General features: G+C 49.1%; 9 protein-coding genes across 9 annotated transcripts; 6 read left to right on the top strand and 3 right to left on the bottom strand.

The window, feature by feature from the left end:
• Positions 1–1,399: 1,399 nt before the first annotated feature.
• On the bottom strand, positions 1,400–2,451 carry P174DRAFT_381134 (SDR family NAD(P)-dependent oxidoreductase). The gene is made up of 4 exons (XM_024823060.1): positions 1,868–2,451; positions 1,700–1,807; positions 1,570–1,650; positions 1,400–1,519 (listed from the first exon to the last, which is right to left on the bottom strand). The coding sequence occupies exons 1-4, from the start codon at positions 2,357–2,359 to the stop codon at positions 1,433–1,435; spliced, it is 768 nt and encodes a 255-aa protein (XP_024686536.1). The 5' UTR covers positions 2,360–2,451; the 3' UTR covers positions 1,400–1,432.
• A 204-nt stretch (positions 2,452–2,655) lies between these two features.
• On the top strand, positions 2,656–4,264 carry P174DRAFT_436364 (histidinol dehydrogenase family protein). Its single transcript, XM_024826021.1, has 4 exons — positions 2,656–3,025; positions 3,072–3,118; positions 3,181–3,868; positions 3,916–4,264. Exons 1-4 carry the CDS (start codon positions 2,708–2,710, stop codon positions 4,162–4,164), a joined length of 1,302 nt encoding a protein of 433 aa, XP_024686535.1. The 5' UTR covers positions 2,656–2,707; the 3' UTR covers positions 4,165–4,264.
• A 688-nt stretch (positions 4,265–4,952) lies between these two features.
• On the top strand, positions 4,953–7,273 carry P174DRAFT_361504 (putative salicylate hydroxylase; the record flags this gene model as incomplete). The annotated part of the gene is made up of 5 exons (XM_024821792.1): positions 4,953–5,087; positions 5,137–5,262; positions 5,314–5,388; positions 5,440–6,286; positions 6,336–7,273. 5 exons carry the CDS (start codon positions 4,953–4,955, stop codon positions 7,271–7,273), a joined length of 2,121 nt encoding a protein of 706 aa, XP_024686534.1.
• Positions 7,274–7,917: 644 nt separating this feature from the next.
• P174DRAFT_426290 (uncharacterized protein) lies at positions 7,918–9,304 on the top strand (the record flags this gene model as incomplete). The annotated part of the gene is made up of 2 exons (XM_024825374.1): positions 7,918–8,265; positions 8,318–9,304. The coding sequence occupies 2 exons, from the start codon at positions 7,918–7,920 to the stop codon at positions 9,302–9,304; spliced, it is 1,335 nt and encodes a 444-aa protein (XP_024686533.1).
• A 652-nt stretch (positions 9,305–9,956) lies between these two features.
• On the top strand, positions 9,957–11,762 carry P174DRAFT_363281 (putative MFS transporter; the record flags this gene model as incomplete). The annotated part of the gene is made up of 4 exons (XM_024821911.1): positions 9,957–10,555; positions 10,619–11,334; positions 11,393–11,497; positions 11,548–11,762. 4 exons carry the CDS (start codon positions 9,957–9,959, stop codon positions 11,760–11,762), a joined length of 1,635 nt encoding a protein of 544 aa, XP_024686532.1.
• Positions 11,763–12,844: 1,082 nt separating this feature from the next.
• Positions 12,845–14,355, top strand: P174DRAFT_398435 (FAD-binding oxidoreductase; the record flags this gene model as incomplete). The annotated part of the gene is made up of 3 exons (XM_024823836.1): positions 12,845–13,290; positions 13,338–13,461; positions 13,523–14,355. Coding segments are annotated over exons 1-3 (1,386 nt in total), but the record flags the coding sequence as incomplete, so codon positions are not given.
• Positions 14,356–15,373: 1,018 nt separating this feature from the next.
• On the bottom strand, positions 15,374–15,868 carry P174DRAFT_426287 (uncharacterized protein; the record flags this gene model as incomplete). Its single annotated transcript, XM_024825373.1, has 1 exon — positions 15,374–15,868. The coding sequence occupies one exon, from the start codon at positions 15,866–15,868 to the stop codon at positions 15,374–15,376; it is 495 nt and encodes a 164-aa protein (XP_024686530.1).
• A 1,142-nt stretch (positions 15,869–17,010) lies between these two features.
• Positions 17,011–17,314, top strand: P174DRAFT_455731 (uncharacterized protein; the record flags this gene model as incomplete). Its single annotated transcript, XM_024829354.1, has 2 exons — positions 17,011–17,037; positions 17,090–17,314. 2 exons carry the CDS (start codon positions 17,011–17,013, stop codon positions 17,312–17,314), a joined length of 252 nt encoding a protein of 83 aa, XP_024686529.1.
• A 1,193-nt stretch (positions 17,315–18,507) lies between these two features.
• P174DRAFT_465520 (SGNH/GDSL hydrolase family protein) lies at positions 18,508–20,342 on the bottom strand (the record flags this gene model as incomplete). Its single annotated transcript, XM_024830541.1, has 8 exons — positions 19,996–20,342; positions 19,760–19,812; positions 19,583–19,703; positions 19,386–19,434; positions 19,248–19,341; positions 19,139–19,195; positions 18,854–19,090; positions 18,508–18,810 (listed from the first exon to the last, which is right to left on the bottom strand). The coding sequence occupies exons 1-8, from the start codon at positions 20,195–20,197 to the stop codon at positions 18,508–18,510; spliced, it is 1,116 nt and encodes a 371-aa protein (XP_024686528.1). The 5' UTR covers positions 20,198–20,342.
• Positions 20,343–20,552: the final 210 nt, after the last annotated feature.

The following is a 20,552-nucleotide window of genomic DNA, read 5'->3' as shown; positions in this document are numbered from 1 at the left end:
AGTGTGGTAGTAGTAATACCTTTATAGTTAAACTAATTACTAAGATGTAAGATCCTTACACCTCCACAGTCAATACTATCTCTCTGGGTCATGTGCTACCCACGTGACCACCCACAGTTCGGCTACATACAGGTTCGCAGTTTGCTGCGCCTAACACTAGTAGTGCTTGGGGTTAACTTTACTAAATAACTTAGGGTAGAAACTAGCTAGGTTAGTAATCTAGGTACATGAATAGAGGTGTAATAAGACTATGCATACTTATAGTAATGAATATCCTTGCTATATAGCCTATAAGTGACCAGAATAGGAGCCCTCTCAATGTCTTTAGGATGATAGATATTTGCAGCACACTAGACTAGAGCCATCTTCAGCTGGATAGTGATATTCTACTAAAATATATAGGGGAATAAAGTATTATCCCTTATAGTAATGTCTTTATAAACTAGATTTAGCATGAATATCACTTGGCCTTCAAGAATCTGAGATAGAATGGAAGGAATTGTTACTCCTGAGCCCTGATAGCATGTGTGACAACTAAATTTTATAAACATAATTAAGTCCTGCTATCCAATCTGTTAAACTGCTTACATCCGCATCAGTAGGTAACTGCTCTCTGTTCTCTCCGCATGGTGGAGTTGAAAATGCGGAGCTGATGGCCGGCCACGATGTCTCCTCGATTTCTCCTCGACGATAAGGCTTTCCGAAGGGTAGGCATGTTACTACTCTATGTTCAGCTTTTCTCCAATAAAGCGGAGCAAGGCTATGTTGGGTAGAGGTCCTGTTTCAAGGAAAGTTACATCTACAACCTCCATGTTATAAGTTCCTCAACTGCCATGGGAAGTAACAACTTGAACGGGACCAACCAGGATAGCCTCCAAATTTTGACAGTGGGGGCAGGTATTGGCAGCTTGACTGCAGCTATTGCTCTTAGATGACCGGCTACTATGTTACTATGAGTGAATCTTACTTGGCGTGCTCCTTTGAACCTGGAGCGAACTCAAAGTCTGACACATTCATAATTGTTTCAGCAAAGCCACTTTATAAATAAAATCAGAGCAGCTATTCACATCTCTCCAAGTGCTAATAGTATCATTTTACAGCTCAGGGTGGATCCGACCAAGTTCAGAGCGGTCAAAACAGAAATGGTTTGTACTCAACATTAGCCAGGTCAAGCAAGACCAAATGCTAAAGGCTTAACAGGTTCACAAGCACTCAATCAATAGTAAGGTCCTTAGAATCATTCCAGTGAAGGAGCTCGCCAGCGTATAGCAAAATATAAGTCACTTTCATTGTCCTGCTTGATGCCCAGCAATGCTGACAACTAACAAGATGAGTATATGAATGTATGAATGAATGACATGCAGCAGTTATACCTTAAACAAGATTTTATTACTTTCTAACCTGCTATACGAATTCAATTCAGAAAGAGGGCTCAAACCGAAAAGCCTGCGTCTATTACTGCATTTACCCCCGTCATGGACTTAGAAGTAGCAAATACTTTGACTTGTTCGGCAACATCCTATCATGTCCATGAGTCAATAGCGCTATCACTATGTATTAGGGACATACCTCCGGAGTTGCAAATCGTTTAAGCAAGTTCTTTTCTTTCACAGCGTTGAGCTTCTCCTCTGGGAATTGAAGACCCCAGTCCTAGTTCGGTCTGTTAGATACTGCTCTCAAGGTCGAGCGAGTCACTCACTGTCAGCAAAACCCCTGGCGACACCGAGTTGACTCGGATCTTCGGGGCTGCAATGATGGCCAAACTCTTGATGAGATGGATAAGAGCCGCTTTGGTCACGGCATATGGCTAGTATCGTCAGACCACCATTTACGAACTCTGTAATACATGAATTAAAGTGATACATACCAATGAACTCCCACTAGGCTTCAAACCCGCAACACTCGCTGTAGCAATGAATACCCCCTCACTGCGCTCTAAATGCTCTTGACAAACCCGGAAAAGCTGGAAATGACTTTTGACATTCATCGAGAAGCACCTATCCCAGTCCGTCTCGTCATCCGCTTCGTCCAGATTCATGAAATTGGTCATTCGCGTCCAGCCGACGTTGGAAACTACCACGTCTAACCGGCCCATTGTCTGAATGGTTTGCTGCACGAGCTGCTGAATGCCGCTTCGGTCGGCCAGATTCGCCTGGAATGCTGCATAGTGAGAGACATCGGCACCAGGCACCTTGGCCTGATTCGAAGCTCTCATCTCTTGGAGTAATCGTTCCGCCGGAGCAGGATCGGAATTGTAATTGATAACGATGCTCATGCCCTCCTCGGCCAGGCATCGGGCAATTGCTGCGCCTACGCCTCTGGACGAGCCGGTAATCAAAGCGACCTTCGGTGAAGTCATAGTAGTGCAAGTTTGGCAGTTTTCTTAGTGAAGAAGGCTGAGATGAAGGCTCGACGAGCTGGATGAGGACTGGGACAATAGCCCCAAATTCCTGCTTTGGGGTTAGCAATGACCCGAGGGCGCTCTCACGGCACTCCCGGCTAGACCTCTATAGTTCTCCGTGTTCGCAGTCAAGACCGGACTCTCGGAGTTGTGGCCGACGCAGGCTCGGGTGGAGCCGAAGGGAGCTGATGGCAATGCATAACACCCTACAGTTATATGTACTCTAACCATGGACAGCTGAATTAATGAAACACACAAATTCTAACTGCAATCTTTGCTCTACCATAAACGGGACTCAACGGCACAATGGCAAGACGTCACCTGAAGAGTCGCGCAGATACCGCGTCCAACTCGACAGCGCCCCAAGTCGACGTTAGCACCATTGTCAAGGGCGTGATCGACGACATTCGCGCCAATAGAGACGCAGCAGTGCGCAAGTACTCGGAAAGGTTTGACAAATGGTCGCCTGGCTCGTTCAATCTCTCCCGAGAAGATATTGAAGCTTCCATTGCGGCCTGCTCTGCACAAACAATCGAGGATATTAAGCAGGTCCAGAGGAATGTGCGGGCCTTTGCACAAGCGCAACGTGACTCGATCAAAGATTTTGAGTACGAAATCCAGCCAGTAAGTCTGACTATCGGTGCCTTTTAAGCTGTACTGACAAACTAAGGGCGTGTCTCTTGGACAGAAAAATCTGCCTATCCAGACAGTTGGAGCGTAGGCACTTCCGAAAAGACCAAAACGTGCAATCTAGACTGACAATAACAGCTACATCCCAGGCGGGCGCTACCCCTCCTTGCCTCCGCCCATATGACCATTCTCACAGCCAAGGTAGCCGGCGTCCCCAAGGTCATTGGCTGTACTCCTCCTATCGCAGGCAAGATCCCTCATGCCACCATCGCAGCCATGCATCTCGCTGGTGCAGACGAAATCTATCTGCTTGGAGGAGTGCAAGCCATTGCGGCCATGGCACTGGGCACCGAGACCATGGCCAAGGTGGATTTCATCGCGGGGCCAGGCAACGCCTTTGTCGCCGAGGCGAAGAGGCAGTTGTTTGGCGAAATTGGGATTGATCTTTTTGCGGGACCAACGGAAATTCTTATTGTGGCTGATGAGACGGCCGATCCCTTTACGGTGGCAACGGACATTCTCTCGCAGGCTGAGCATGGGCCTGATTCGCCCGCGGTGATCATCACCACGTCCGAGGCCGTTGGCCGAGAATCGATGCGGATTATTACCGAGCTATTGAAGAACCTATCGACCGCTGAACTAGCGGGAACCTCGTGGGAACGGTTCGGCGAGGTGATTGTTGTGGGCTCGATTGACGAAGCTTGGACACTGGCGGATGAATATGCCAGCGAGCATGTCCAAATCCTCACCAAAGAGCCACGGGAAGCCCTCAAGAAAATGAATGCCTACGGTGCATTATTTCTTGGAGAAAAGACTTGTGTCTCCTACGGCGATAAGGTATGCCCTTGAGTAAAGTAGGAGATATTCCAAGCTAATCAAGTAAGGTCATTGGCACCAACCACGTCCTTCCCACCAAGAAAGCTGCGAGATACACGGGAGGTCTGTGGGTGGGAAAGTATCTTCGCACCGTGACATATCAAGAAATCACCAGCCGTCAGGCAAGCGGAGAATTGGGACGGCTGTGTGGAAGGGCAGCACGCGCTGAGAACTTCGAGGGTCATGCACGGTCTGGCGATCTTCGGGCTTACAACTATCTCGGTGATCAGTTTGAATGGATTCAGAGAGATAGGTAGAGTGTAGTAGAGTAATCCATGTCCAAGCTGAATTATGTCTATTTCACATTTCCCAGTCAATGGTTGGTGAAGCTTCCGTGTACGTGATCCTATATAGCCCAGGCTTCCTGTACAGGTTGTTGGACGATACTTTAGTTTCCAAATACAGTTGTATATCCTCGTAAAACGTAATTGCACCAGGATGCGGATGCCATGATTCTATAGAGATACTATCTTCCGACACTTTGTTCACGAGAATACAATCCGTAAACCTGCCGGCCTTATGACAATCTCGAATATAAACTTAAAGTGGACTGTGCAAGTCGATGTGCTTGGTAGACAGATTGAGATACCACTGTTTGAGAAGTATCTTTTCAACATATCGTTAAACAACCGTGATGTGGCCGCATATAATTCTCTCATTTGCAGCAGCTGCTTGTTTCAAGGTCCCCGAGATCTCACACTATCGTGCCTCACAAAGGCATCCAATCAGTTAGTTTATTAATTGTGCGGAAATTTCAGATGACCACAGTCTGGACTACCAAACGATGGGAGAATGCATACGTGGTGAGTTCGGATGGACGACAGCCCCTCCACCTCCTCAACCGGTGGTCCCGAAATATCTGCTTCCCGACAAGAGACGCGAGAGTAAGTTGAAAGGCTTACCCCACCTGATATTGGTTTTTCAGTCATTTGAATAAAAATGATCGTTACTGGTACAAAAGGCCCCCAATTGCAGTAATCATTGCGGTGCGCTACCTATTACCCATTTGTGTTTCTTCTTCTACTTACAGGCAATATCTCACACAATGGCAGCTGTTAACGGAACAGTCGCGACAAACCAGACAACCAGCCCATCTCCTTTGAAGGTATTAGTAGTAGGAGGTGGAATCGGTGGGTTGACTGCTGCAATTGCTCTTCGTAGGCAAGGCCATGTTGTCAAGGTGTGTTATCCGATCCGCCTATGACAGCAAAGACGGTTGACCATTACAGATCTTCGAACAATCTCGACTGGCCGTCGAGACCGGCGCAGCACTTCATCTTGCCCCGAATGCCAATGGAATCCTGAAGCGACTGGGTATCGATGCGCAACAGTCCGGCGCGAACTTGATGGAGAGGGTACGCTTTATGCTATTGATGGTATTTCGCATACTAAATCTAACCCTTTAGCTTATTGAATATACCTCTCTGGGCCACATTGAGCGAGCTATCGATCTTACCGAGCAAAACAAGAGATGGCAGCATGTGAGTACCACCGCTAAGTAGTCTTGAGGGCATCGATTTAATTGCTTCCAGCAATGGCTCCTAGCTCATCGGATTGATTTGCATAACCAACTTAAAAGGGCAGCCACGAGCGCTGATGCGGACCGCGAGGCTATCCCATTCCGAACCGCCAGTCGGGTGGTACAGGTCGACTCAGCAACAGCCACCATCACACTTGAAGACGGGACCCAGTTCCAGGGCGATCTGGTGGTTGGAGCCGACGGAGTCCACTCCATCACTCGCAGCGCAATTCCAGGCGGAAATGTCAAGGCTTCCTGCTCCGGCAAAAGCGCCTTTCGCTTCCTTGTATCCAAGCAAGCAGCGCTGCATGTTCCCGAGACTGCCGCTCTAGTCGAGCGTCCGGGAGAGCTATCCATCTGGTACGGCGCTGATCGGCGGATTGTACTCTATCCCACGTCGCACAACACTGTGTTGAACTTCGTGTTGATTCACCCGGAAGAGGAGTCGGCAGAAGAGGCAGACGAGAGCTGGGGCCAGTCAGGCAATCTACAGAAGATGCTCCAGATCTTCTCTTCGTTTGACCCTGTAGTGCTAAAGCTGCTGAGCATGGCGGATCCGCAGAGTGTTCGGGTTTGGAAGTTGCTAGATATGGAGGAGATTCCCCGTTGGTATGAGGGGCGTTTGGCTCTGCTGGGCGACGCCGCCCATCCCTTCCTCCCACATCAAGGGCAGGGAGCGGGGGTTGCAATAGAAGACGCTGCTTCCCTGGCAGTAGTGCTGCCTCTGGGAACGACCGTCGAGGAAATACCAGAGCGTCTTCAGTTGTATGATGAGATTCGCCATGAACGCGCTAGCCGCATACAACAATACTCTCGGTTGGCCGGCCGTGATCGAGTCGATGGACAGGAAACCGCTGACAGTAAGTGTTCCACTTTCATTCGTCGCAAATAGCACACTAACTGTCTTAGTGTACGGCTTTACCAACTACAATTTTGGCCACGACGAGTGGGATAATTCGACGCAGAGACTCCGCGAGTGGACGTGGAAACGCATCCCCAATCCCTACTGGCGCATGCCCCTCGCCTTTGGTCCTATGCCCGGTCCGCGCCAGAACCATTTGGGCGTCCCCCGGGATGGCACCAAATCCACCTTCACTACTGCCTCGATCAAGTTCAAGACCTCACGTACCGTACTACAGAACCTCTTTCCCCCGGGCCGCCGTGGCTGGCGATTCAGCGCTCCTGATACTGTGGCATATGCCACCTTCTCGCAGACCACCCTGAACAAGATGGAGTGGTTGGGTGGCTCAGGATATTCTCACATCGGTTTGTATGTCCATGGTGTCGAGTACGTCAAGAAGGACGGCACCGTCATTCAAGGCTCCTACCTGCCCATCCTCTTTGAGTCACTGACCGACCCCATCGTGTCGGGAAGAGAAGAGCTGGGCGCTCCCAAGTTATATACCTCAGTGGACATCTACCGCCGGGCAAAATCGTATCGGATTCGTACAGGGTGGCAGGGCTCTCTCTGGGGCCATTTCCTACTTGAGGATCTGGTCGAAGTTGAACCAGCGTCGACCCCCGGAGGATTCAGTGGAGAAGCTGATGATGGGATCCTGGTATATAAATATCTCCCACAGACCGGTCGATTGAACAAGAACAAGGCGGCTGAAGAGTACGCGGCCTTTGATCCCTTCTCGGAGGCTGTGCCCACCCCCAATCCACGCAAGGTATGGACCTCCTCCAAGGCCAGTTTCCAGATCGACCCGCTGGACTGGGAGCAACTGCCTACACTACATCATGTCATTTCGCGACTCGCAGAGCTGCCGGTATATGAGATTGTAAGCGCCAGGGTGGTGGAGGGAGACGGAGTGCCCGATGTTTCGGGAATGAGGCCAATTGAATAGATATCTATGCCGCGTTCTTTTACTACCTTCGTTGTAGCTGATGGGAAGAATATGTAATTGTCTTCCTGATGTCAATATTGAACTCGACATTAGATATCACAACATACTGTGTCTCAAAAAGATTGTGTTAGAAACGGATCACTGCGCTGGGTATTGTCGAACAACGAGCTTATATCCTGTCATAGCTGATTTCTTTCACCTGAATGACCAGTGATGTTGAGATAAAATGGAGTATCTATTCTACTTCTTCACTGGCGATCATACTAAGTTCAATGGCTATTACTAGGCGCACTGGCCCAAAGCAGTTAACATGCACAAGAAGTCGCAGGCCACGCGTCCCTCAATCTCAATCTCATTATAGCTTCTTTTTCCTCCTATTCGGGACCCCATCTCAATCAAACTTTGAGCAGAAACAACAAGACGCTACGGCTCCACTTACCCCAGGTTGCATGCATGTATTCATTTTTCCCAACGAGGAATATTGTGGACGATGCTGATCCTACGATGAATTCGTATGCTTGGCTCTGTCAAGGATACGGCAGACAAAGATATAAATTGGGCTTGTGTACATACAGATAAAACGTCAGCAACTCGGACTACTAGACCTCAAAAAACCTGTTCGCCTCGCAAGCTGTCCTGACAAAATGGCCATGCAGTCTCTTCTATGGTTTGCTTTCAGCTCTCTTGTGCTGGGTTCGGTTTCCATCGTTGATCCTAGCGACTACGCCGATCTGCCCGGGGATGTCAAAGATGACGCTACAATGGCAGACTACACCACTGATAACGGAGGCCCCATGTCTTTGAGCTATAACATCACCGGTCCCTACTACTATGTTGACAAGGCTGCGGAACTGGACCACAAGACCTTGACGGTTAATGCCAACGACACGAGTGTGCTCGTTGCCACGCATGGTGCTACTGTTAATCTGTCTCATGTGGAGGTTATCAAGGAGGGATACTGCACCTGGCTCAACCAGGCGAGTTTCTTTGGCGTCAACGCGGCCATCATATTGCAAATTCATCCACTGCATACATCGAAAACAGCAACATTACCGTGCACAATGGTGCGGCCAATGTTTTTCCTATGGCACTGGGACAACCGTATATGTGAGCAAGACGGATCTCTACAGCTCTGGGCCTGTCTCTCACGGTCTCTACGCGGCAGGAAATGCCACAATCTACGCGTCGAATGTGCGCCACTACTCTGGCGGCAATCGCTGCTCCTCCTTTTCTGGGGACAGCCCAGCCGGCTACCTCTTTGTCAGCGATTCGGTTGCTCATACGGCGGGTATTGGAAGTGCCATCTTCTACGCCCTCGGTGAGATCTACGGTACCAACGTCGTTGGACTGGCTGAGAAGGCACCTATGCTGTTCAGTGACGAAGCGCAGAAGGCGGTCCTCAAAAACGTCGATCTGACTGCTGGTTTATTGGCAGGAACCGTCATGTTTTCATCTTCGCAGAGGCGCAGCGGGGCCTCAATCTCTTTTGAAAATTCTCGGCTTACAACTCTGAAGAAGGACATGGCTGCCCTGTGGTTTGGCAACATCATTGCCACAGCCACTCTCGTAGCCACGGAGCTGAACTCAGCCTCAGGTATCCTCGTCATCGCCAATTCCTCCCAGGTGACTCAGGCGTTCCAGTACTTTGCCGGCTCGGAGGAGAACCCCTCCATTCAGCCTGCTGAGGTTACTGTCTCTGTGGCAGAGTCCGCCCTAGAGGGTGACATCGTCGCATACAATGGCAGCTCAATCTCTTGGAGCCTCACGGACCACTCCAGTTGGACTGGTTCTGCCTACACTGCGGGCAAAGGAACCGCCACTTTTGCTGTGTCTCTTGATGAGACCTGCACCTGGACTCTGACTCGGGATGTCAGTGTACAGGACTTTACTAATGCCGATGCAAACAACAAGAACATCCGTTCCAGGGGCTACAACATCTACTACAATCCGTCTGCCGCTTCCAACGCGTGGCTCAAGTCCAAGACCGTCAGCTTGCCTGGAGGTGGACATCTTAAGCCTCGCTCTCACTAGTAACTGCTCTGCGGGTGCGGACGTATGTGGTCTGCTTGTCTTGGGAAGGTGGTTTGGTGAATGAGATACTTGCAATTCGCTGCTAGTCAAGAACTGCATAATATCAGCCTCTATCATAAATTATTCATAATCATATCCCTCCTCACCTACTCATCCTGATTTCACGAATCACCTCATATTACTGGCCGGTTGTATATCCTTCCTGGAACTATTTCCCACCAATTCTAAAACTAATGGACTCTCCATAAGCAGTCCGTCCTAGCTTGAATTGGATCACTCGGATCATCTCTTTCGGTGCATGGAAAACTATTCTGATTCGTCCAAGCGGTTTTCTGATGTCTCCCCCCACTTCCCCGGACCCTACCCCCCGGATTGTCCACCTCCCCGACGTTTTGCACAGACTAAAGTCACTAAACCTTGTTCGCACAAAAGCCGCTGCAAGCCAACACTGTTTGCTCCCGTTCGCCTCTCCGCTTTGAGGGGGACAGCCGACAACCATCGCCAGCCCAGTGAAAATGGCTTAGGAGGGTGCACGTCTCTTCATTGTTTACTTCCTTTCTCTGAAATCGCCTGGACTGGTATTAATCCCCCTCCAACCTCCAGGCTCTTCCCTCGTCAGCTATCCTCCTCCTTGTTTATATCACTATTTACCATGGCAGATACTAGCCTCAAGACGACGGAGACGATCGAGCATGTCGAGGACAGTCAGTCTCGCGGCCCCTTCCATCTACGCAACCTCGGCCATGTGCGTCTGCGGCATGAGCACACCAATGAGGTTATCTTGACTCCAGCTCCGTCACTGGACCCCAATGATCCCCTTCGCTGGTCGACTGCCTACAAGATCTATATCGCCATGCTTGTCTCCCTAGCCATGGTCATGTGTAATTTCATGGCTGCCGGTCCTACAGTCGCAATGGTTGCAATTGCGACGGACTTCAAAGAAGGGGGAAACACAACGATGAGTGACTGGATCAGTCGGGCCGCGTACTTTTTTAACAACAGCGCTCTGATGCAGGGCGTCTCGTGTCTCTTCTGGGTGCCGCTGCTTAACAAATACGGCCGGCGGCCAGTCTACATCTTTGCTTTCATTCTCTACTTCTTCATGATACTGGCAGCCGGTTTGGCAAAGACGTATGCAGGCGAGCTCACGACCCGGACCATCCTAGGTATCGGGGCAGGTGCCGGCGAGTGCCTGGCGCCTGTTACCATTGCCGATGTGTTCTATCTTCACCAGCGAGGTTATGGCATGGCGTGAGTGTTTCTTATCCTGCTGTTGATTCAGCGCCCAGAGAAGCTGACGGCCCGTTTAACCAGCATATACAACGCCGCCTTGAGTGCAGGAGTCGCCTTCGGTATCATCATCTCGGGACTGGTCACGATCAAGCACGACTGGCGGACCATCTACTGGGTGGGATGCGCTCTAGTCGGAGCTCTGACCGTTGTGGTCGTCTTCTTTTTCCCAGAAACTGCCTACCGGCGTGTTGGAAACCCCTTCGTGGAACGTACCGTCGAGATCCAAAAATTGTCGGACAGCAACAATCTGGAATTCGCCTCAGTCCCTCCCATCCCGCCCAAGATGAGCTACCTGCGTAGTCTGCGCTTCTGGTCCGGCGAGACATATACGGACGAGTCCTTCTGGCGGATGTTCGTGCGTCCCTTTGGGCTGATCCTCATCCCACCCATCTTCTGGGCTACCATTGTCATGTCGGTGACTATCGGGTTCCTGGTGGCTGTTGTCTCCAATTTCGCCTCGGCGTTCAGCACAACCTACGGCTTTGAGGCCTGGCAGTCCGGTTTATGTTTCATCGCTGGCATGTTAGGTTGTTTCCTGGGTACATTCGCCGGTGGTCCGTTTTCCGACTGGGTGGCGGATTACTTTACCAAACGCAATGGAGGGATCCGTGAGCCTGAGATGCGATTGCCCGCGATTATCCCAAGTGTGATCGCCGCGCCTCTTTCCCTGGTGCTATATGGATGTGGTATCGCCAATGGCTGGCACTGGATGGTACCTACCGTTGGCTTGGGCTTGTGTATGTTTGTCCTATCATTTCTTTGTTTAAATCATCCAGCTGACACATCATCGTGTAGTGTCTTTCGCCATCACCCAGGGCACGAATGTCTCCTTCGTCTACTGTATTGACTCCTTCCGCCCAGTCGCAGGTGAAGTGACGGTCACCCAGCTTGCTTTCAAGTGTGAGTTTTCTTTTCCTCCATTGAGGTCATTTCTCCGCTAACAGCCGCAGCTTGCTTTGGATTTCTGCTTTCCTTCTATACCAATACGTGGGTCAACGAGTCCGGCTATATTGCTGCCTATGGCGCTATGGCGGGCATTTCAGGCGGCTGTCTACTCTTCTTCATCCCACTGTTTTTCTGGGGCAAGTCTATCCGACAGGCCTCTATGAAGTGGTCGTTTGTTCAGTTTGTATTCTGGACGGATGATCGTGAGGTGGGAGAGTAGTCGAAACAGCGGCAGCTGAGATTCGCGATGATTCAATTTGTGGAACTTTATTGGTTTGAAGTCAATGGGGAATTTGATTATTGGATAACTATTCTATGCGGCGACTTCTATCGTTGATGGAGCTCTCATCACAGAATCACTGCTTCTGGGGATGTTTGTATCTGAAGATGTAACAGCTACAAACACTGTTCCAAGACTAAGGTCTTATCTATATTAAATCTATCTATCCTGCTACGTAACGAATGAATAATTGAAGCAGAGGTCCACTGCGTTAATCCAGGGCCGTCTCTGATCGTGTGTGACGATTTATCCAATTTTATGTAAAGCGCATCATGATATCTACCGAGTCTGATACTACTATTCAGGCCACGAAAGATATGAGTACTGTGCAGTCTCGACTTCTCGAATCCAGACCTTGTCTGTGGGTCTCGACATGGCTGATTTGCCCGACCAGAATCATCAGCGTATTACGCACTCACTGGAGATGCGCAGACTATCCCCCTTGGGATTCAGGAGTGTGCCACGGGTAAATAGTCCTCGCCAGGAACTCATGGCAAACAGAACCAAGTGTGGCTCAGCACATCGTTAGCGGAATTCGTTGCCAAATGCCAGCAGGTCAACCATCTCTTGTTACCGGGTATCAGAAACAACTGATTATCTTGACTTGGTGGATTTATTCTGAGTTTGCCTGACACGTTGAGTGCCAAGATAATGGGATACTGGACATTAATGTTGATCCGATTATCGGACTTCATCAGAACTCCCCATACATTACGGTGGACTTTGGACCAGAAACCACTCAAGTCAAGGCCTGATTACGCATAGATTGTGGTAGTATGATCTTAAGAGTTCAGAGCCCCGTTCCTACTCTGCCAGAACGATCATAATGCCGCTACTTCCGCGGCTTCAGTTCCGCCCTCCACATTTCGGCTCCACGCGATATTTCAGTGTGCGGGGTCGGCCGCGGGGGTAAATCGGGGCGTACGCGAAACACAGTAGAAGAGGACCTTTATAACCACTTTCACCTATACACCTCAGATATAGTCTAGATAAACACAAAGTCGTGTCTTCTTTCCAGTTTACCACACTTCACAGTACAATGCGTATTATCTGGCGCGCCTCGGCCGATCCAGCCGTCTACGAAGAAGCCCGCGTGGGTCGCGTCTTCAACCACCGTCGCCCGCGTCGATATCCCATGGCGGTAGTCAAGGCTACTTGTCTAAACGACATCGTGCTGGCAGTCAAGTTGGCAAAGGAGAAGAATTGCCGCGTCGCCGTGCGCTCCGGGGGACATTCATGGGCTGCTTGGAGTGTGCGTGATGAGTCCATTCTTATAGACTTGGGCGATTACAAGCATTTGGAAGTGGAGGCAGAGAAGCGCATGGCGCGAGCATCACCGAGTATGACGGGGAAGGAGATTAACGGAAAGCTGATCGAGGAGTACGGGTTGATGTTCCCCGGGGGTCATTGTCCGGATGTTGGACTGGGGGGCTTTCTCCTGCAAGGAGGTATGGGATGGAACTGCCGGGTATGACTCGAACTCTCCAAGTATCATGGTTAACTGACTTTATGAAGGGCTGGGGTTGGGCGTGCGAGAGAGTCAAGGCCGTCGATGTGGTGACGGCGGAGGGGGAACTGCTGCACTGCAATGAGAATCAAAACGAGGATCTCTACTGGGCAGCTCGAGGCGCCGGTCCGGGTAAAGCTCTTAACCCACATCATCAATTCATCATCTAATCCTCGGCCCATCCCCGTGGCAGGCTTCCCTGGTGTGATCACACAATTCCATCTTGAGCTCATCCCGTATCCCAAACGCGGGTTTCGGTCGTCTGGGTACGTCTACCCCATCAGCAAATATCATGAAGCCTTCAGCTGGATAGTCGCCATCACCCCGGATTTCGATCGCGACACCGAAATCGCTGTTGTGAGTATGTATCCTGAGGACAGCGATGACATCTGCCTCTTCGTTCTCCTCGTGACTCTAAAACACACTCCGGAAGAGGCAGAAGCAGCCCTCACTCCAGCCCAGCAGTCACGCCCTGCTGGCACCATCGGGGAATGGTTCTGCCGAGAGGACAGCTTAGAGAACCAATACGTGAACCAAGGCAAGGCAAACCCAGAAGGCCACCGCTACTGCGCCGAGAATGCCTACCTGCACAACGACGCGGACGTCCCCAAAGTCCTGGAGGAGGCGTTCACCACCTTGCCCCATCGCAAGGCCTTTTGCTTGTGGTACGCGATGAACCCTTGTAGCCGCCGCGACCTGCCGAGTATGGCACTCAGCATGCAATCGGATCACTACTTTGCATTGTATACCGTGTGGGAAGACGAGAAGGACGATGCACGGTGCCAGGCGTGGGTAAAGAACGTGATGAAGCAAGTCGAGCGGCATTCGGTTGGGGCGTATCTAGGGGATTCAGATTTCCAGGAACGACAGACCAGATACTGGTCCGAGAACAACGGGCGTCGACTGATGGATATCCGCAGGAAGTGGGATCCTACCGGCAGGATCTGCGGATATTTAGACAGGGGAGATGTCTCGAGGACTAGGGGGTTGGATAATGTTCGTGAATGGGAGACGGTGCCTTCCCAGACATAGTACATTTCTATTATTCAGATGCATTTATAGATGTACAAGGTCTTTTGGCCACGCAGGATGCGTGGCCTCAGCCCTTTCCAGAGCCCATTACTAAGTATACATGGCCTGATCATTAAGGCAGATATATCAGGTGCTTCAACTCCTTGCCATAGATTACTACTTATTATAATCCACTCAACTACTACCTGGATATTAACAAAAGCTGGAATCAGCTCTTAGAACTAGATAATACTTCCTGGACTGGGATATCTACTAAACTAAATTATAATAATTAGTAGTGCTAGAGCCTTGATTTCCTGGACTTCCTGGAATTCCTAGATATCTACTAAACTAAATTATAATAAATCTATAGCGCCATAGCCTACATGGTAGTTATTATACATATCTCTAGGAATCCAAACTATTAGCCTGTGTATATATACTCTAGTCTATCTTAGCAAGGGTCCTTTCTACATCTACTGCATGCCTTAATGGTTGTTAGTAGCCTGCCTTAGTCTTCTTTAGATATATTAATAGAGAGTATAGTAAGGGGGAACTTAAAAGAATAAAATAATTAATAACTACACTAAGTATAAAGAGAGAAGTAAATATACTAACTAGTAAGACTAATAAAGTCCCTTATATTATACATACTTAGTACTAGAAGTATTATAGCTATTATAAAATTGTAATAGGCCCCTACCCTACAAGGCAGGGCCTATAAATAGTAGTAGTAGTACTCTAAAAGAGCTATATAACTTAGCCCTATTAGAATAAGAGATATAGGAGGAGGAGGGAGTAGTAGTATAGATAAGCTATGTATAAAGATAATAATACTAATAAGGGCACTGCCCCCCTAACTATAAAATATACTATATCTATAACTAGTATAGGATGTAGCATGTCCATGACTGGGAGGATAGCCCTAGTAACTAGAGGAAGCAGTATTAATAGTGTAGTAGTATTAGTAGTAATAGATAGGGCACTATAGCTATAGTAAGCATAAGAGGTATAGAAATAATAAGTAGTATAGCTATAAGAATAAGAGATAGCTGTCGCCATTCGTTGCGAAGGTCTTGGTGGCGAGTAGATCCTTTTGGTTGGAACAGAATAATTGAACTAGCTTCTGGCTCGGCGTCTTGCAGGAAGTCAACTGTGGATGATACTCTTTTGCCACTCTCGCGATAATATAGCTATTGATACGCGCCAGAGCCTTCTGGGTGGCCGTTACCAAAGCTCTCTTCTTAACGAATTGGCTACAGAGCTTATCATACTTCATGAGCAGTTTATCACTCAGATCGATAGCATCGACTGCATCCTGATCAAGATCGGATGGTTCAGGGAAACGTGTGGGAAGATCTGGGACTTCAGGGACAATGGCCTCGTCCGGATCAAGATATCTCCAAACGTTCTCGGACATAGCCGCAGACTCAACGTGACTTATCCAGACTCTCCATTGTGCCTCTGACTGTAGCAGTTGGTCATTTGGAACAGTCACAGACGCTTGACCTGCCTCCACGTACACCATATTTGTATAGGATACTAGCCAGTTTGAAGTTGCTTTGAGGTGGGCCGACACCAGGGTTCGACGGCCGATCCGATCGACTCGAGGGTAAACTGCAGACTCGCGTTAGAGGACAACAGTGGCAATGTGTGCGTGTTATCCTGAGATAGCTAATGAGCACTCAGGCTCATAACTGTCGTAGCAAGCTGAGACAATATGGGCTAGTAATCCTGGCGGACGAATAGGTAATAAGGCAAGATCAAGCAGAACTAATTCATGATGATCAATTCAAAAAAGAATAAATATTATAGGGCAGATTAAATACCCTAGAGATAGCTTAGATATATGGTGTAATGATAACTGTAATGCTAAGGATACTAAATTACAAACAAAATATTGAGCGGAGAACTATATCTCTGAGGAACTAGGCAGATAGCCCCATTTATTCTCCTCTTAGATAGTTATCAGCTTCAGCTGCATGGCTAATTTATGGGATACACTGCCAGCCAATTGGCAGCCATTCTCAACGACTATCGAGATAGGTCGATCATCGAGCCATAAGCTTGGATGTCTTAGTTCCTTACCTAATATAGATGAATTCAGAACCTAACAGGGCAATGCTCTTCATGGCGTCCTTTTAAAATGCCATCTCATATATTAGGTTGTGGATGATCCAGAAGCTTTTTAGTAGGTCTGCTTTGGACCCCTAATACTTGGGTCAATGCATACCAATAGCTGGATCTGCATGAGCTTCATAGACTCAATAATTGGGCTAGAACAGGTCAACACACATTGCACACGACAGATACACGGGCTCCCGGACTTGGGGGTAATTGTAACCCAATTCTTACTGGCGGGCTTGACAAGCCTGGACTTCTTGGTCTATTAACGGGTGGACCATGATCTGCTGCCCGATGTCTGGGCTGATCTGCACCGACTCTGTTTCTTCAGGCTTATTGTTTATAAGACTGAATGATTCCATTGACCGCTCACGTTGAATCTCTATCTACAGCAATTTTTATGTTAGGCTAACTCCTTCGTTTGAAGCTTTAATATAGTAGGCTCCAGGTTCCCTAAAGTTCAATTGTGTTTGACAGCACTCACCCAACGGCAGGCGGTGATTTACATCCCACCTCACGAGCATTGTTCCCCGAGGGTATCTCATGATGCAACAAAATAACCATTCTTCAAAGGTACGGTGTTTATTCGGTTTTGTGAGAACAGCCGTTGACGTGAACTCTACAGGAGAGAAGCACTACCTCGACGACTGTGCCAAACAGAAAAGCAGACTCGGAGGACCCGATTTATCTGGCAAAAGAACGATATAAAAATGCACTCAATTCATTGATCAACCTTATCGCCCAAGGAGACAATGACAGTATTATCAAGCTTTTGGAGTTTCTACGGAAGCAAGAGACCATCCATGAGGCGGTGCAGGAGGTGTTGCAGTTGAATTTTCTTCCTGAGTAGTCGTTTGTATGCCAACCTCATTTTTCGCAAGTTCTCTGCTGGGGAACGGAAAACTTTTCCTGGGGAAGACAATCGACCAAGTATTTTGGAGTGCCTGTCGTGGAATAAGTTGGGGTGGGCCTTTGATAGCATATCTGGAAGACGATGTCTGATACATGATTTTGGGGGTCTTGGATGTCCAAAGCAGGAAATTGATCAGTCCCGACTAATGCACTGTCTGCATTAGTTGGTGCTTTAGATGTACTCCCCATTGGCTGGAAGTTATGCCCATCTATCAGAGTGCGAGCTACTCTCGGTGTTGCTTCGCCATAAAAGCCTAGTCCGCTTCAGCTGCACTTCGACGTGGACGATATGCTAAGACTACCGCCACCTGGGCGACAAAACCTCACCTACGGGCTAGACCAGGCTGTCAGATAAAGTACCGTGCTCTAGCTTTGCAGCAGGTCGGAGCATAGCTATCCAATGAATGGCAGAAAGGTAGCCTCTGCGCACCAAAATCTCCTCGAAGTACAAACCACATCAGTCAAATAGTCCAGTAATGACGAAAAATGAGTGCAAACTCTTTGAGGCACAGTCAATATTCGTGCTTGGTGTGAAGTACTGGAATACTTGTTCAATCTGACAATCATCCGCGGAGAGGGTAGGCTCATAAGCGCAAGATCAGGCAGCTTGGAGTCCTTGGACATCGTCCGGCAGCCCCGACCATACAAGGACCCAACTCTCTACAAAGTGATGATAGCTAGAGGAGGTGCAGATATTCATTGAGTAGGAGATTCGGCGAGGTCAGTTAGAAGAGGCTGAGCGAATAGAAGCCCTAAAAGCTCACCACTCCGAGTCGAAGGCCGAGTATCAGTCAATTATCAAAGTTCCCCATATTCTGTCTCCGCAAAGAGGGGACTACCCGAGGAGTATGCATCTCCGGCGAGCTTAACGGGAACGGTGTGCAGGAGCCACAGTGCCACTATGAGGTGGCAGGGACAGCCATCTACGGACGTCATATACACTTGATTGGTCCGTTTGCATGATATATATCCCTCACTGGGTCGCAGTTACAAATGATCCTAGTGGGTTTCTATCGGAAAGGATAGTCTTAGGATGTTTGTCTCCTAGTCTGCTCAGGAAAAAGGCCTAACGAACATGCAGCTCATCTCTCTACGACACGGAGCGTTTGTCTTCTTGCGCAGTTGCCACAACTAGTAATTTGCCTGATCATTCCAGTACAACGTCCCATGATGCACCTCTGGCCCGGTAGCCCCAAACTCCCACCCAAACTTCAACTTCACCCACTGCATCAGATGCGCGGCAATCTTCAAATGTCCAACATCAGTGGGATGCCACTGCGGAGCGATATCGTTGTGCTGCAGGATCCCCGTCGTGTCGAAGTAATGGATGAACCCCTTCCCCTCGTAATGCTGGTAAACCCGCTTAATCTCATCCACCCATATAGGGCCCTGCAAGTATGTATCCCCCGAAGCTCCGAAGCCACCCCAAAGCGACTGCCATTATTAGCATTGTACGTACTTTGTTAAGGAGACTCACCATGAGAACGATATTGGCCTTGGGCCAGATCCTGTGGATGTTGTCCACGAGAGCGACATAGTCGTTGTAGTAGTCTGTGCTGGAGACATTGTTCGTCGGGTTGTTGTCATTTGTGCCAATGTTGATGACAACCAGATCGGCTGGGCGCTGAGCTGCAAAGTTCCACCTGGGTGGATTGTCGCCGTAGATCTCGTGTGCGCGCCAGGATGTGTCGGAGGTGCGGTACCATTGGTAGGCCTGGTGGTCAGTCTGAGGAGACGACAATGGAGGCCTGGCTTGGCTTACCTGACCGCGGGGATTTCCCCAGCAATTCTGGTCGTGAAGGCAGATACCGGGATAGGCCTTGGCGGTTAGCACAGGATACAGGATGTAGCAGGTGTAGAAGAGAACGTACAGTAATGGAGTATTCTACGTTTCCGAGACCTGCTGCGAAATCGTACGCCCAGGAGGATAGCCCTTCATATGTAGCGTAGTCGCCGGAGCTCAGCCTGCAGAGGTCAGTATGTGACTCTTCTGGATCCCGTGTACCTACGAGTCTCCGATAATTTCTACCATCTTCGGGTACTCGGGATCCTGGAGATCTTTGCATCTGCCGCGACGGATACACCGGCCAGCTGGATTGTGCTTGTTGTCAGTAAATTCCTGCTGTATACGGAGCCGGGAAACGTATCCATAGGCCCAGTTCGTAACTACTAGAGTCAGCGAGATTATTGTACGAGCGTCCAGTACGTGCCTTACCTCTCAGCTCAAAAGTCTTTGCGTCGCCAGCATTAGTGAGATTGAGTCCCGTCGTGGTAGGGCCAATAAATTGATATGTGGCATTGGCAGTGACATTCGAGAATTGCCAGTCCTGGCCACCCAGTCTGCAATAAATTAGCCTTGCATGAGACCCGGCATCCGACATACCTGTATGCGACGAGAACACCTTGACTCGTGTATTGGCCAAAGGACAAGGCGAGCTATCCTGTCAGTCTTCATCCCTTTGTTCCAGGAAGCTCTTCGTACCTTTTCACCCGTGAATGCAAGCTTGAATCCAGGAGCCCTAGGGAATGTGAACGAGAGTCAATTGCAGTGACTGCTGTACATACGACCACCCTGCTCTTATCAGTGATTCTTCTTTTATGTTCTTCTGTTGGACTCACAAGAAATATGCTTGTCGTCCCATCTGCCCTTGTAGGAAAGCTCCTTTACACCAGGCTTGTAGGTCTTCCATGTCTTGTTGTCCAGCGTAATAACCTCCGCTTGCCCTGGATACGGGTTCAACCGCGCCTGACCGTTCTCGAGAATCGTCCCAGATGCAGTGAACAGCCAAGTGAAGAACAACAGGAAAGCAAGAGTCCGCATTTCGTCAGCTCACAGTTCTCAATGCACTTGAGGTATATTCAACTAGTCTATGTGTGCATCTCCTCTCTAATATATATACTCATGTATGTCTCCTCGCTCCGATGTACGACCCGCGGGGAAGCCTGTCTCAAGTACCATATTCTCTTCAGACTGAATGGAGCAAAGAGCATGATTGGCGGCTGAATTATTTCCTGCAGAATACTGAGGGTATATGTAGTATACATTAATATTAAGTCACTGGGGAATTCAGCCTGAACTGTGCAGCGGCATCTTTCTCCGTGCTCGATCGGGAAGAACGCCGTTTCTGCCGGCCTGAACATGTCCGCTACCACCAGATATACTTCATTTGCGGTTT

This window comes from Aspergillus novofumigatus, assembly GCF_002847465.1.
Source record: "Aspergillus novofumigatus IBT 16806 chromosome Unknown P174scaffold_1, whole genome shotgun sequence".
Taxonomy (NCBI): domain Eukaryota; kingdom Fungi; phylum Ascomycota; class Eurotiomycetes; order Eurotiales; family Aspergillaceae; genus Aspergillus; species Aspergillus novofumigatus.
This window is presented reverse-complemented; position numbering and strand designations above follow the sequence as displayed.